The 12,883-nt window shown below is 46.7% G+C and overlaps 2 protein-coding genes across 4 annotated transcripts; both read right to left on the bottom strand.

Moving 5' to 3' along the window:
- Positions 1-557: 557 nt before the first annotated feature.
- On the bottom strand, positions 558-2,728 carry LOC125511612 (E3 ubiquitin-protein ligase RFWD3-like). Of its 3 annotated transcripts, none has more exons than XM_048677033.1 (7): positions 2,241-2,728; positions 2,102-2,181; positions 1,872-1,961; positions 1,334-1,525; positions 1,163-1,249; positions 954-1,076; positions 558-865 (listed from the first exon to the last, which is right to left on the bottom strand). In XM_048677033.1, exons 1-7 carry the CDS (start codon positions 2,662-2,664, stop codon positions 674-676), a joined length of 1,188 nt encoding a protein of 395 aa, XP_048532990.1. In that variant the 5' UTR covers positions 2,665-2,728; the 3' UTR covers positions 558-673. The 3 variants fall into 3 exon arrangements, with proteins under 3 accessions (XP_048532990.1, XP_048532992.1, XP_048532991.1); XM_048677035.1 differs by having other exon boundaries at positions 1,334-1,423; XM_048677034.1 differs by lacking the exon at positions 1,872-1,961.
- A 449-nt stretch (positions 2,729-3,177) lies between these two features.
- LOC125506503 (nucleolin-like) lies at positions 3,178-4,811 on the bottom strand. Its single transcript, XM_048671307.1, has 2 exons — positions 4,241-4,811; positions 3,178-3,532 (listed from the first exon to the last, which is right to left on the bottom strand). Exon 1 carries the CDS (start codon positions 4,707-4,709, stop codon positions 4,278-4,280), a length of 432 nt encoding a protein of 143 aa, XP_048527264.1. The 5' UTR covers positions 4,710-4,811; the 3' UTR covers positions 3,178-3,532; positions 4,241-4,277.
- Positions 4,812-12,883: the final 8,072 nt, after the last annotated feature.

The following is a 12,883-nucleotide window of genomic DNA, read 5'->3' as shown; positions in this document are numbered from 1 at the left end:
TGTTGTGGTGGTTCCAGAAATAGGTGACGGGTGTTGGTGTCAAGTTCAGAGCTTTCTTCCGTCTTCATTGTAATTTTACTTGTTGGTTGTTGTTGTTTTGTGCAAAGGCAAGCATTCTGATGTCTTTTCAGTTTTGTTAGGTCAGTTTATACGTGACTTGTACTATAATTCTTGTGATATAAATGAGACATGTATTATCATAAAAATAAAAAGAGTGGCTGCATCGCACGAGAGCTCCGCAGCCAAGGTACAGACACATGATGCTGCTGCTTCCATCGCTCGTAGCTAGCTAGAGCATCATGGATGCTCCCATGACGCATCATAATCCCATGGATAATTGCTTGTACTCGTGGTACTAATTTCCGATCTCGTCATCTCACTTCCACTCTACTATTTGCAGTGCCCTCAATGCGGTTAGAGCTACAGCCACGCGCAAATTACCAACCTCCATTGAACTTAATTTACCAAATTCGATTTGCACATGCTCACAGGACGAAATTGATCAGCTGACGGCTGGAGGCGAGATCGACATCCTCACAACCAACAGCACCACCATCACAACAACATAGATATCATCACAAAGCATCATCACAAACAACATAAGCATCTAAAGAAACACACAAGTCATCGGAAGGAGCACAAAAGACCACAAGTCATCTAAAGACCCACAGGGTTAAGCGCCAAGACGTCCACCACCACCGCCAAGGTCGTCACCGCCAAGTCCGCCAAAGCCCATGCCGTCACTGCTAGCGGCAGCGCTACCGCCAAGACCGCCACCTCCTCGGTGGATCGGAGTGACCGGGCTCCGTGGCTCGGGAGTGATGCCCCAACCGGCACCACCACCAATGAATGATCCACCGGTTCCCTGGATGTTGAAAAGACATGTTAAGGGGATATATGATTGCGTTGAATAAACGGTAAGCTTTGGGTGAATAGTTTGGGGATGTACTAACTGGCGAGGTGCCCGGGTGCCGTGCCAGAAACTCCCCAAAGGTGAGCAGCACTGGTTGTGGTGGAGGAGATGGTGCTGGTTGCAATTGAGGAACCCTGCCGGCCGCCATGCACTCAACAACGTGCTGCATGTTAATTGACCAAGCAACCAAGAATGTCAGAAGAAATGCAAGTGCAAATATATAAGTGAAATGAAAGAGGCCAAACTAACCGTCATCATGCGAGTGTTGTGCTCATGCATTGCTAAAAGGCTCACGTGCAACGCCATGGTCTCCTGGCGTGTGTACTCCATGTAGGCCTACGGTATGACATGATGAAACTCATAAAACATCTCAATGCAGAAAATAAAGTGAGCAATGAAGATAAGAGGGAAAATAATTACATAGTGCCGCTCGGCTAGGAGGGAGTGTGACTGTGCACTGGTCATGGTCGTGCTCGTGCGCTGGCTCAGGCTCAGGTCGGTAGCTTGGAGCTGTGTGTAAGAAATAGAAGGAGTGACCACGGCATCCAGAACCGGCTGTCGATCATGAGCCTTCGGCCCCATGCCCACCACCACCCTGTCGTCCAGAGCCGCCTTACAGTAGAAAATAGGCATGCAGTATAACATTATTTTGTATGTTTTTCGCTACAAATTTCAGTCCACAGCCAACTAGTTCATTTCAAAATACCAGTAACAATCTAACAATTGAGACCGGGAAATGGTAGAGGAAATGCAAGATGATGATACTATTTTGGTCATAAGCTAAAAAGTGCAGTGCCACACAACACGTATCCATCCCATAGTACCATGACATAAAGTCTAAGAAGCAGAGATGGAATACTCGACAACTCTTGGTATCAACTCTGCAGTTGGTGACCAATAAATCATTCTTCACTGAACAGAAGCGATATAACAGAGGAACATGCAAAGAAAGCGCAACCTCTTTGAGGCAGCAATCGTTCCAGAGATGCACCGTGGAGTAGAGATTGATGATGTGCCTGTGCTTGAACCTTTCACTGCACTGAGGGCACTGTAAACAGAGCATCACGAGGAGCAACAGGTAGAAGTAGCTTAGCAAGGAATTCCAAATGAACTCTGCCATGCTAAACTGCTAAGTAAGCAGCCTTCCATGAAGACATCTGCAGTCTGCAAGATCATGTGCAGCAGTACCTTGGCGCTGGTGTTGCCGCCGCGGCGCAGCCACCTCTCCAAGCAGGATCTGCCGTAGACATGTCCACAGGGAATGCAGCTGCATCAAGCACAGATTTTTCTTCAGAGACGAATGAGGAATTTCTTCAGTGAAGGATGCAGATGCGGTGAGCGCCGTAGGAGGCCCAGGGATCCATGCAGATGCAGCAGGTGGCCGCCGCCCGGGGACTCCCCTCCGCCTCCGCGCAGCCGCCCACGCCGGCCGACGCAGCCTCCTCCTCCGCGCTCCCGGAGGCCCTGCCCCCGCCGGCGCCCTCCTGCTCCTCCTCCTCCTCCTCGTGGTCCTCGTAGTACGATCCGCTCTCATCGGATTCGTCGTCGTCGTCGTAGGAGCTGTAATCGGAGCTCTCCTCGTCGTCGTCGTAAATCTCCTCGTCCTCTTCGCCGGCCAAGCCCGGCGCGGCGCGGTTCGCCGCTCCCCTGATTAAGTCCTCCGCGGCCTGGCGAGGCGGCACCTCTCCGTCGGACATCTCAGCGTCGGAGACCTCCGCCGCTGCCGGCGGCCACGACGGCGAGGACGGCATGGAAGGGGAGTGGAATGCTTTTTTTTTTCTGCGAAGACGAAGAAGCTTCACGCGAGTGAGGGGATCGGTTTATTCTGGGCCTTTTGGGCAACGAAAGTCGACTGGGCTACATGTATTTCCGGTACTGCAGCCCAACAACCCAGTACTAAGGCCCATGAGCTCTCAATTATTGAATTATAATGATCTTTTAAATGTTAAAAACTTAAAATCAGTAGTATATATGTATACACATATTTTGGCTAGTATAGCGCAATTTTATTTTTTTGCATGGTGTATACGGCAATATTCAGAAGTGCCAAAATATTCTTTTAAAAAACTACAAGTATATACAGATGTATTTCTACATATGCCTAAAACTTCGTTACGAGATATTCTATCATGAGATCTCCTACTGAATCTTCAAACATACGTAGAATTATTATGCATCCACATCGTTGCATGGCACAGTTCTACACACTGCTGAATTTGAAACACAAGCGGTACAAAACTAGATGGCAATTTGCTCCCACTCAGTGAGGTTCTTAAAAGCCGAACCGAAAATCCATTCACTGATGATACACTCAAAGTTTTACATATGATTTCTAAGTTTTCGATGAAAGATAGAATCGTGGCACGCAAAGTTTCCTCCTCAAATAGCAGATACAGGGCTCAGATGAGCAGAACAATACAATTTTTGTCCAGAGAGTACTAGTAGAAACAGAGAATCAGCAACAGAAGCTTCAGAGGCCACCCTGAGGCAAATATTTAGTCATGCCGTAGCCAATATTCTGCATCCGCAATTACCGGTTGCCATCCCTTACATACATACACTTGAGCATCAGTGCAAACCGACCCTTAATCTACTTTGCATCTTCACTTGATCCTCACCCTGCATTACAACAGTAAGAACCATTTTGATATGTCAATGGTGTTTCTTGTATATGTTCAGAGAGAAGTTTTCTTTTTGGAAGCACAAAGTGTACAGCTGAAGTTCTTGTCCCACATATATGCATTCCACAGGTTCATGCTAAAAACACCACATCTGTACAACTTATTTTCGTAACACCAAGAATGTATCATGACAGAACTGCTAAAACAAAACAGGGACACTTGCCAACCCGAATGTATCATGATAAAAATTAAGAATGTATGCAGAGTTGTGCATGCATAGTAGGCAGTAGTACTGCAGCAGAAATTGCCTCACTATTTAGCAGACATTAGTGTGATTCCAAAATTGCTTAGCTGTGACTTATGTTTTCATGACCAACCTGCCTACAATGTTTTTTCAGTTACATTACATGTAAGGAGAAAATTGGCAAAGGTGCCGTCTAATCTGAAGATAATATTATCTACACAAAAGGATCATTTTATTACTGATAAAAATTGATCCTTGTCTCTCCCAGATGGCCAATTGCATGCCACATTCAGCAGAGCATGGCCACAAGATCTGGATGTAGCACAGTAGCAGTAGTGGGGTTTGCACATTTGATCGAGCACGTCATGCTCATTGTCAGTTCGGGAGCACCGATCTAAGCTGATCTACACCAAGAGCACAGCAAAACGCAGGAGGACGAGTTGGCTAGAAATTCGGGCTCACCAGATGCGAACGCCGCAAGCTCCACTTCCATCCCATCCTACTCGTCGTCGTCGTCGTCCTCGTCCTCGTCTTCATCGTCCTCGTCGTCCTCCTCCTCATCCGAGTCCTCATCTTCGTCGTCGTCGTCGGAATCTTGGCCTTCGTCCTCCCCCTCCTCGTCGGAGTCTTCGTCCTCGTCCCCTTCATCCTCCGAATCTTCGTCTTCTTCGTCGTCGGAGTCGTCTTCTTCGTCCTCATCCTCGTCCTCGTCCTCCTCGTCGGCTTCTTCACCGCCCGCCGTCTCCCCCGACCCCGACGCGGCACGGCTGGCCTCGGCGCCCCCGCCGGCCGGCGGGGCAGGGGCCGGGGCCGGGGCTGGGGCAAGTGGCGGCGCCTCTCCCCCCACCGTCTCGTCGTCGGAGGCGTCCTCCACCTCGACCTCCTCCGTGGCCGGCGCCGGCGGCGGCAGCTGCGACGGCGAGGGAGGCATGGAGCGGCGGAGTCGGCCGAGATTTGGATTCAGATTTCGGGGGGAGGGAAGGGAAAATGGTAGGGTTTTTTTTTTTGAGGTGGGGGAAAATGGTAGGTGGCGCGCCGTGCCCAAGGACATTTCATTCCTGGGCTTAAAAAAAACTACGTGGGCCCAACTAGTCAGATAGTATATTTTTTTAAGGTGGCAACTCAGAATATGTGAATGCTGTGATATACAGAATTTTTGTTCCTTTGGCTTTCTACCTTTCTTCAATAATAAGAGGTACACAACTACACGAGGTCAAAACAAATCTCGAGCATATGGCAAATTCCCTGTTTCCAGTAGTGCATAGGCTTAGCAAGGGCATGCACTTTTCATTGCAGGGGGCACATCGATGTAACATGTGTGGTAAGGAAACGCGTGCATGATGCCATTGATTTTTTGCTGAGCAGTTGCAACCAGTATGTCACCTAAATATTCGAATCAGGAGGTGGCGTGTCATCACCGGGAGGAGGGGGGTGCACGGTGGTCAGTGGCATTCGTGGCGGCGACGGCATGGTCGTGGAAGTGTGGGACGGATACCATCGGGGAATGAATGACTGGCTGGAGGTTGCTTCAGAGGAGAGGGGGCCACTTTTGCCAATGCTTGGATTTCATAGGGGAAGAGGCCAGTTGAATCTAAATATTAGGACATGTGTTTTTGTTTTGCATAAATATACATGGATAGTGTGTAGTTTGTGGAACCTGAGAGAGCGGGGTTTTATCATGTGGTGTTAGTTCGGGATAATGTGGGTTTTAGGGATCGTTTAGAGTTGATCTTGAAAGCAAAACCTTTTTTTTCAATTTTCTTTACTCTATGCAATTTATTTCCATATTTAACCAATAAACCATGAGGCTTTCTCCGAGACCAGACGCATGGTTGTGGGTAATCATCTTGGTGAATCATATTGTCGAGAACATAGAGATTGGTTGCGAAAAGCTTGAGGAGCTCAGCAAGTTCGCACTTGATATGGACAAATGTGCGGATTATTTACTCATCCCAAACAAGATCAACTATGAGCTGATGGGTCAAAGAGATAATAAGAGCACAGGAACAAATTCATCACAACAACTCGAGTGGAGGATGACCTAATCTCCAATTGAAAATTCTCGTGAAATAAAAAACTGATATGGAAATATGGTTGGTGGAACTATATTTTGCCGATGTAATCCCAACTCTTGTTCCAATTTTTTTTCTACATAAGCTTTCCTGGGCTTCACGGGCAAACAGAAAAAAAACTACGTGGGCCCAACTACTCAGATCGTACTTTTTTTAGGGTGAGAGCTCAGAATATGTAAATGTTGTGATATACAGATTTTTTTTCCTTTTGGCTTTCTAACTTTTTTCAATATAATAGGTAGAGAACTATATGATGTCGAAACAAATCTCGAGCATAGACTTGCCAGGGGCATGTCTTTTTCATTGCATGGGTGGTAAGGAGACGCGTGTATGATGTAGTTGATTTTTTGCCTAGCACTTGCAACCAATATGTCACCTAAATATTCAAATCGGGAGGCGGCATGTCATCACCAGGAGGAGCGGAGGGGGCGCACTGTGGTCGGTGGCATCCGTGGCGGCAACGGTGTGGTTTGTGGAAGCATGGGACGGCTACCATCGGGGAATGAATAAGTGGTGGGAGGCTGCTTGAGATGGGAGGAGGGGTCACTTTTGACAATGCTTGGATTTCATAGGGGAAGAGGCTAGTTGACTCTAAATACCAGGACATGTGTTTTAGATTTGACCATACATGGGTAGATTGTGGTTTGAGGAACCTGAGAGAGTGGAGCTTTACCTCGTGTTGATAGTTCGGGATAATGTGGCTTTTAGGGAATCTTCTAGAGTTGATCTAAGAAGCAAAACCTAACCTTCAATTTTCTTTACTTTGTGCAATTTATTTCCATATTTAACCCATAAACCATGAGGCCTTCCCCAGGATTGGTTTGGACAAGTTCATGAAAGGCAATGAAAGTGATGAATATGGTGATGTCGATACATGAGAATTTTCACTAGATGTCATCGACGCAACATGCAAGTCATGGTTGTGGATAATCATCATGAAGAATAATACTATGCACAACATAGAGACAGGCTACGAGAAGCTTGAGGAGCTCAGCAAGTTGGCACATGATATGGCGGAATGTGCAAACGATTTGCTCATCCTATACAAGATCAGCTCTGAGTTGATTGGTCGAAGAGATAATAAGGGCACACAAGCAAATTCATGACAATAACTAGAATGAACTCTAATCTAACCGTTACCTGAAAATTGTCGTGAAATACAAAATTGATACTGAAATATGGTTGCCGGCACTATATGTTGACGAGGTCATCCCAAGTTCCCAACTCATGTTCCAAAATATATTATTTCTACACAAGATTTCACTTTGGTTGCATCAAAGCAGCAGTCCATGAATCACATCACAGGAGAAATACATGGTAGGAGCAAGGGGCAAGAAGAAGATGTGATAAAAAATAAAGCAATCGATCCATGCATAGATGCTGAGAATCATAGAGAAAACTGTGCACTACAATGCATAAACACACCGCTGTAACACACAAAGTAAAAAGGGGCAAAAAAGTGGAACATGGTATGAAATCATAGTTAATTCAACTTAAGTAACAATTTGGCCATTGCAATCTTGGAAACCAATGAGTGTCATTAGTTTCCAAATTCATTGACATGTGAGCATTCTTTCTAAATTCCAAAACTCCAAACATGTATGCATTTTTTCTATGTTCCTCGCAAAAGTTGATCAAACTAGGGGGTACATAGAGATAATATGAATGGTGTGATAGAGAAACAGTTAGATAGGTAATTAACTATACCCCTCTTGTCCTGGGCCTCCAACACCGCTTTGAGCACATACTGTCATGTTGTATCATGGGTTAGGCCTTGGAGTGCATCGTCGCTTTATAATCACAACATCCGTTGGATGAGGTGGTTTTGGACAGAGTGAAAGTTCATCAGATGCACAACGCATAGCCCAACATTCCTCCTGCAAGACTAATTCTTCCGCGTTCTCCTCCTGTAGGTTCAATCTTTCTAATATATCTTCTACCCGCTCCTCCTTCCACATCATGCCACTAGATGATCCATTGCCATCGGCCATTACCTACAGCCAAAACTTCAGCAAAGCTCTACCCTCGTCGTCGCTACAACCCTAGGATCCACCAAATGCATCAAGGATAGGAAGGTGTACTGGACACCCCATTTGGTCAACCCGAGTGGCAGGGGAGTCCGGGGAGGAAGACGATCGTAAATCGCGGGCGAAGAAACTATCAGCTGGCATGACCGCTGGAGGACTAGGAAACCCTAGCCTTTTAAAAGATCAGGGGCAGACATGTTGATCAACGTTTGCATATTTTCTTTACCACTCGTTTATTTATTTATTTTCTTAGTCCAACTCCTTACAAGTGAAGAACCACCTCAACGACAAACTGAAGATAGAAGAAATTCTGTTCGAACTAATGAAGCTATGAACACTGCTATTACCTGAAAGTGCGTTATATCGACTAGAGGGGGGTGAATAGGCGATTTTATGAAAGTCTTCAAAACGTGGAAGTTATGAAGACAAACAGTGAAGATTTTTCCTATTACTATGCAGCGGAAGTTAGATTACACTAGGCAAGTCATGGTCAAGTATTCAATAGAGTGAAAGCACAAAGACAAACAGCTGCAGTGTAATAAGGATCAGGTAGGAGGAAGTTATGAAGCCAAACAGATCATACATTCACGTTGTGAAGACAAAAGATAGAGCAAGCATGCAATGGCTTCACAATGTGTAACAGTAAGAAAAAGGAAGTGAAGATGAAACCGGTGACTCGTTGAAGACAATGATGTGTTGGACCAGTTCCAGTTGCTGTGACAACTGTACGTCTGGTTGGAGCGGCTAGGTATTTAAACCTTAGGACACACAGTCCTGGACACCCAGTCCTGAACACGCAGCTCAGGACACCAAGTCCTCACCGTATTCTCCTTGAGCTAAGGTCACATAGTCCTCGCCCAATCACTCTGGTAAGTCTTCAAGGTAGACTCCCAAACCTTCACAGACTTCGTTCACTGGCAATCCACAATGTCTCTTGGATGCTCTGAACGCGACGCCTAACCGTCTGGAGGATTCATAGTCCTCAAGTGTAATAAGTCTTCAGATCACACAGACAAGAAGACTTAATTAAGTGATGCCCAATTTACTCTGGCTCTGGGTGGTTAGGGCTTTTCTCCTCGCTAGGAATTTTCTCTCAAAGGCTTCGAGGTGGGTTGCTCTCAAACGACAAAAGCCGTGCACTGAAATCTGAGCAGCCAACCGTTTGTGGTTGTAGGGGGTGGGCTATTTATAGCCACTTGGCAACCCGACCTGATTTGTCCGAAATGACCCTGGGTCACTAAGGAACTGACACGTGTCTCAACGGTCAGATTTCAGACTCTCATGGCAACTTTACTTGGGCTACAAGCAAAGCTGACTTGTCCGCCTCTGGACAAGATTCGCTCTCATTGTCTTCACTCGAAGACATAGGTTTTTGGTTTAGGCATCACTTCATTCATTCTGACTGGTTCTCCTGGACCCCACTTAACAGTACGGTGGTTCCTATGACTCAACACAAAAGAAAAAGAACTACGAAAGATCTAAGTCTTCGAGCTCCATAGGCTTCATAACGTGTCTTCTTTTGTCATAGTCTTCAATGTGAATATTTTCATATACCACCTTTGTCTTCAATGTCTTCATACATTTTTGGGGGTCATCTCTGGTAGTAAAACCGAATCAATGAGGGACTTCTACCTATGTTATCCTGCAATTCTCATGAACACATTAGTCCCTCAACTAGGTTTGTCGTCAATACTCCAAAACCAACTAGGGGTGGCACTAGATGCACTTACAATCTCCCCCCTTTTGGTGATTGATGACAAACTAGTTGAAGTTTTCAACGGGGAATATAGTCTGTGAAATTGTAAAGGATAAGGAATTGTCTTCATAAGTTGCAAGGGCTCCCCCTGAAGATGTGCATATAAGTTAATTTGCTTTTGGAATGCAAATGCACATGGCAGGTTGTACTTTAGGAGATCCACTTCAGCTTATGATGACAATCCACTATGCATGTGAGAGTATATGAAGATAATGACATGCATAATGGAAAATGGACGTCTGCAGAATGAGATAAGTGCGGAATTTATCGTCGCACATGCGGAATTTATCTTCGCAAAACAGGGAGGCAAACAAGTAGCAGACAACCATCGAGTCTTAGTGTTACAACTCAAGGAACCAAATGAAGCAAAAAGAGAGTTGTAAGCATGAAGCAAAATATAGCAAAACATAAAGCACCCGCCCATATGGACCCGCTTGAAGACTACTATCAACTCATATGCTTCTCCCTCTTTTGTCAGTAAGGACCAAAAAGGTTTGAAGACATAGAGTGTCTACTCGTTCCCAGGAGCAGCAGGGTCGTTGGAGGTGTTTGGCGGTGCAAAAGAGCTTGGAGGTGCTGAGGCAGGTGGCGGTGATGTAGCATCGTCTTCTTCATCAATGATTCTGGCAGTGACTGTGGCAGCAGATGAAGAAAACTCAGAGTCTTCAAGTGATGGTGTGTTGCGCATCACAGCCCTTCTAGGAGGTGTGGTGTCAAACTTGAATCGCTCTGTGAAGCCATCCTCTTCAAGTTCAGCTTCAGTACAGATCATTGAGAGCCCTTTCCAGGTACGACGACAGGTTTCATGAGTGACGAAGGCATTCTTGGTGGCAAGATTTCGAAGACGATTAACATCCACCAAGAGGCTTTTCATCTGACGCTTTAGCCAGTCGTGATGCCTATCTTGCTTTTGATGAAGGGCCACAAGAAGCTCTCGGTCAGTGAGAACACGAGTGCGCTTCTTGGGTCTTGAAGCAGTTGCACTATCAGTGGCTTCAGTTGAAGCAGGGTGTGGCGCACGTGTACAGAATATATATAGCTTCATTTGAGGTATCCACATCTGGCAAGAAAATCCGATGGTTGCGGGCTGAGGGCTGATATGAGATCGCAGAGTGCAGCTTGATCAGTCTCATCACCCAAGGAGCATAGAACTTCAAACCAAATAAATCTGAGCCTGACGCTGCAAGTTGGCATATGAAGAAATCCTGTGCGTTGAAGCATTTGCCATGCAGGATACAGAATATCAGAGTCTTCATTGCACCCTCGATCTTGGCATTTGGAGAGTGCCCTTTAATAGGCCAGAGAGTCCGCCGGATAATGTGATAGATAGTTCTAGGCAGGTACTCAAAGTCTTCAATGAAGAACTCTGTTGGATAAGGAGCATCTTGGGGTAATGGCTTCATCATTGAGAGCATCTGACTCATATTTGGTTCAGGCCTCTGGAATATGCTCTCAATAGCTTCAGCATGTAGTTGACAGCCTTCCTCGAAGAATTTGCCAGGAGTGGGCAGGCCGGTGAGCTCAATGATATCAAATGCATTGGCTTCATGATGGACATTGCCGGTCATCCACTCCAGGACCCAAGTCTTCGGATCTCTGTTGTATCCTTTAATATGGAGGGTGGCATAGAACTGAAGCAGAAGCTCTTCATTCCAGTGCTCCTCATCAGTCACAAACTGCAGCAGACCCACTTGCTTGAAGCAATCCAAAGCTTCCTCTAGACAGGGCAGACCAGCAATGGCTTCAACATCAAGGCACTTGTGCGGGAAGATGCGACCTTGGTTGTATAGGATGCACGAATAGTAGCTGCGCCGAGGATAGCTCCAGAACCTATCTGATACAATCCTTTCCCTTGAATAGGGGTTCTTGGAGCTATTGAAAAATGTATTGTCTGCCTTGAAGCTGTTGATGTCAAAGGAGCCCGGTGCTGATGCAGGACCTGGGAACCTTGGCAGCCGTGGGACTGGCTTCTGGACATGAGGCCTGTGCTCAACGTGGTAATCAAATTGAGGGCCAGCAGCAGACTCAGGAACAGAAGTGTCTGGTTCAGTAGCTTCGCTGTCTGCTGAAGCTTTTGGTGGGGAGGGCTCCACATTGGCTTCAGTGTTGGTTGTGGCAGCCTCAACAGTTTCAGCCTCCACTCGACTAGCTGGAGGGTCAGACTTAGGCACGTTCTCCTGGAAACTGCTTCATGGTGTAGCGGGGGAGTGGGATCTTGTGGTACTTCTTCATTTTCTTCGGCTGATGCAGCCGGAATGTCTTCAGCATAGACTTGAGGCCATGGACCTTTGCGAAGCCTGCGGAACCCAGACGACGCCTGTGGTGTTGGAGTGGGCTGGGCCTCAAAGTCTTCTTCCTCCTGAGGGCGATCCGCCCATGACGCATCTTGTGCAATTGGCGCCAGAGGACGACCAATGCTGATGAGCTCGCTTTGTTCATACTGAGGAAGGGCTGCATCATCTTGTACATTGTCCTGATGACCAATATCTTCAGCAGCTATTGGGTCGGCTGTTGGTATGTCTTGAGCTTCAGGAGCCTCTGTGGAAGCAGGCTCATGAACTGTCAATTGGCGTTCTGCATTGGGGTGAACCATGGAGATAGGTTCAACTATCAAGGGCTCTGTGGGAGCAGCCCGAGATTTCTTGATCTTGCGCTTCTTTTTGCTGGGGGCAGTAGGAGAGGCTTCAGAGCTTTTTCTTTTCCTGGCTTCAGCTTCAGCAGTTCTAGTCTTCTTGAGCTCTGAAGCTGTTGACCGGCTCTTTGGCTTCGAGCCAGTCGTTGCAGTGGGGAAGACAATTGGAACCGCTTCTTGCCTAGGTGCCTCTGGTTCAGCCATAGCAGGCTTCTTCTTCTTCTTCGCGGCCATCTTGGGGTCAATGCCTGGACGCCCAAGTGCCTTGCGCTTTTCAGCCTCATTGTAGGCTTGTACACATCTTTTCGCCAGAGACTTCATCCGCTCACGTGAGCCCTGAGCTTCTGCATGCTTCTTCAGAAAATTTTCTTTGAGCTCGTGCAGCATGGTCTTGAAGCTCTTCACTTCTTGCACGCTGAGCTTGGCCATGTTCTTCTTGAACTGAGCCTTTTCATGATCAATTTTCTGCTTCAGCTCAACGATGCGCTGAGCAATGGCAAGTTCTGAAGCAATTGCGCCTTGGAAGGCGACGCTGAGGCCAACAGGCAGCTGCAGATCTTCGAAGCTTATGTCTGGAGTGGCAAACCATTCGTCGATGAAGCTGTGGATGATGGCGAC

Source organism: Triticum urartu, chromosome 5 (assembly GCF_003073215.2).
Source record: "Triticum urartu cultivar G1812 chromosome 5, Tu2.1, whole genome shotgun sequence".
Classification (NCBI taxonomy): Eukaryota; Viridiplantae; Streptophyta; class Magnoliopsida; order Poales; family Poaceae; genus Triticum; species Triticum urartu.
The sequence above is the reverse complement of the archived record's forward strand: the minus strand, read 5'-3'. Positions and strand labels throughout refer to the sequence as shown.

Coding starts and splice junctions, on each gene's coding strand:
- LOC125511612 (XM_048677033.1), bottom strand. CDS start 2,664: ATGCCGTCCTCGCCGTCGTGGCCGCCGGCAGCGGCGGAGGTCTCCGAC. Junction 1,962..2,101: donor GCGGCAACACCAGCGCCAAG/GTACTGCTGCAC, acceptor CTCTGTTTACAG/TGCCCTCAGTGCAGTGAAAG. Junction 866..953: donor GGCACCCGGGCACCTCGCCA/GTTAGTACATCC, acceptor TTCAACATCCAG/GGAACCGGTGGATCATTCAT.
- LOC125506503 (XM_048671307.1), bottom strand. CDS start 4,709: ATGCCTCCCTCGCCGTCGCAGCTGCCGCCGCCGGCGCCGGCCACGGAG.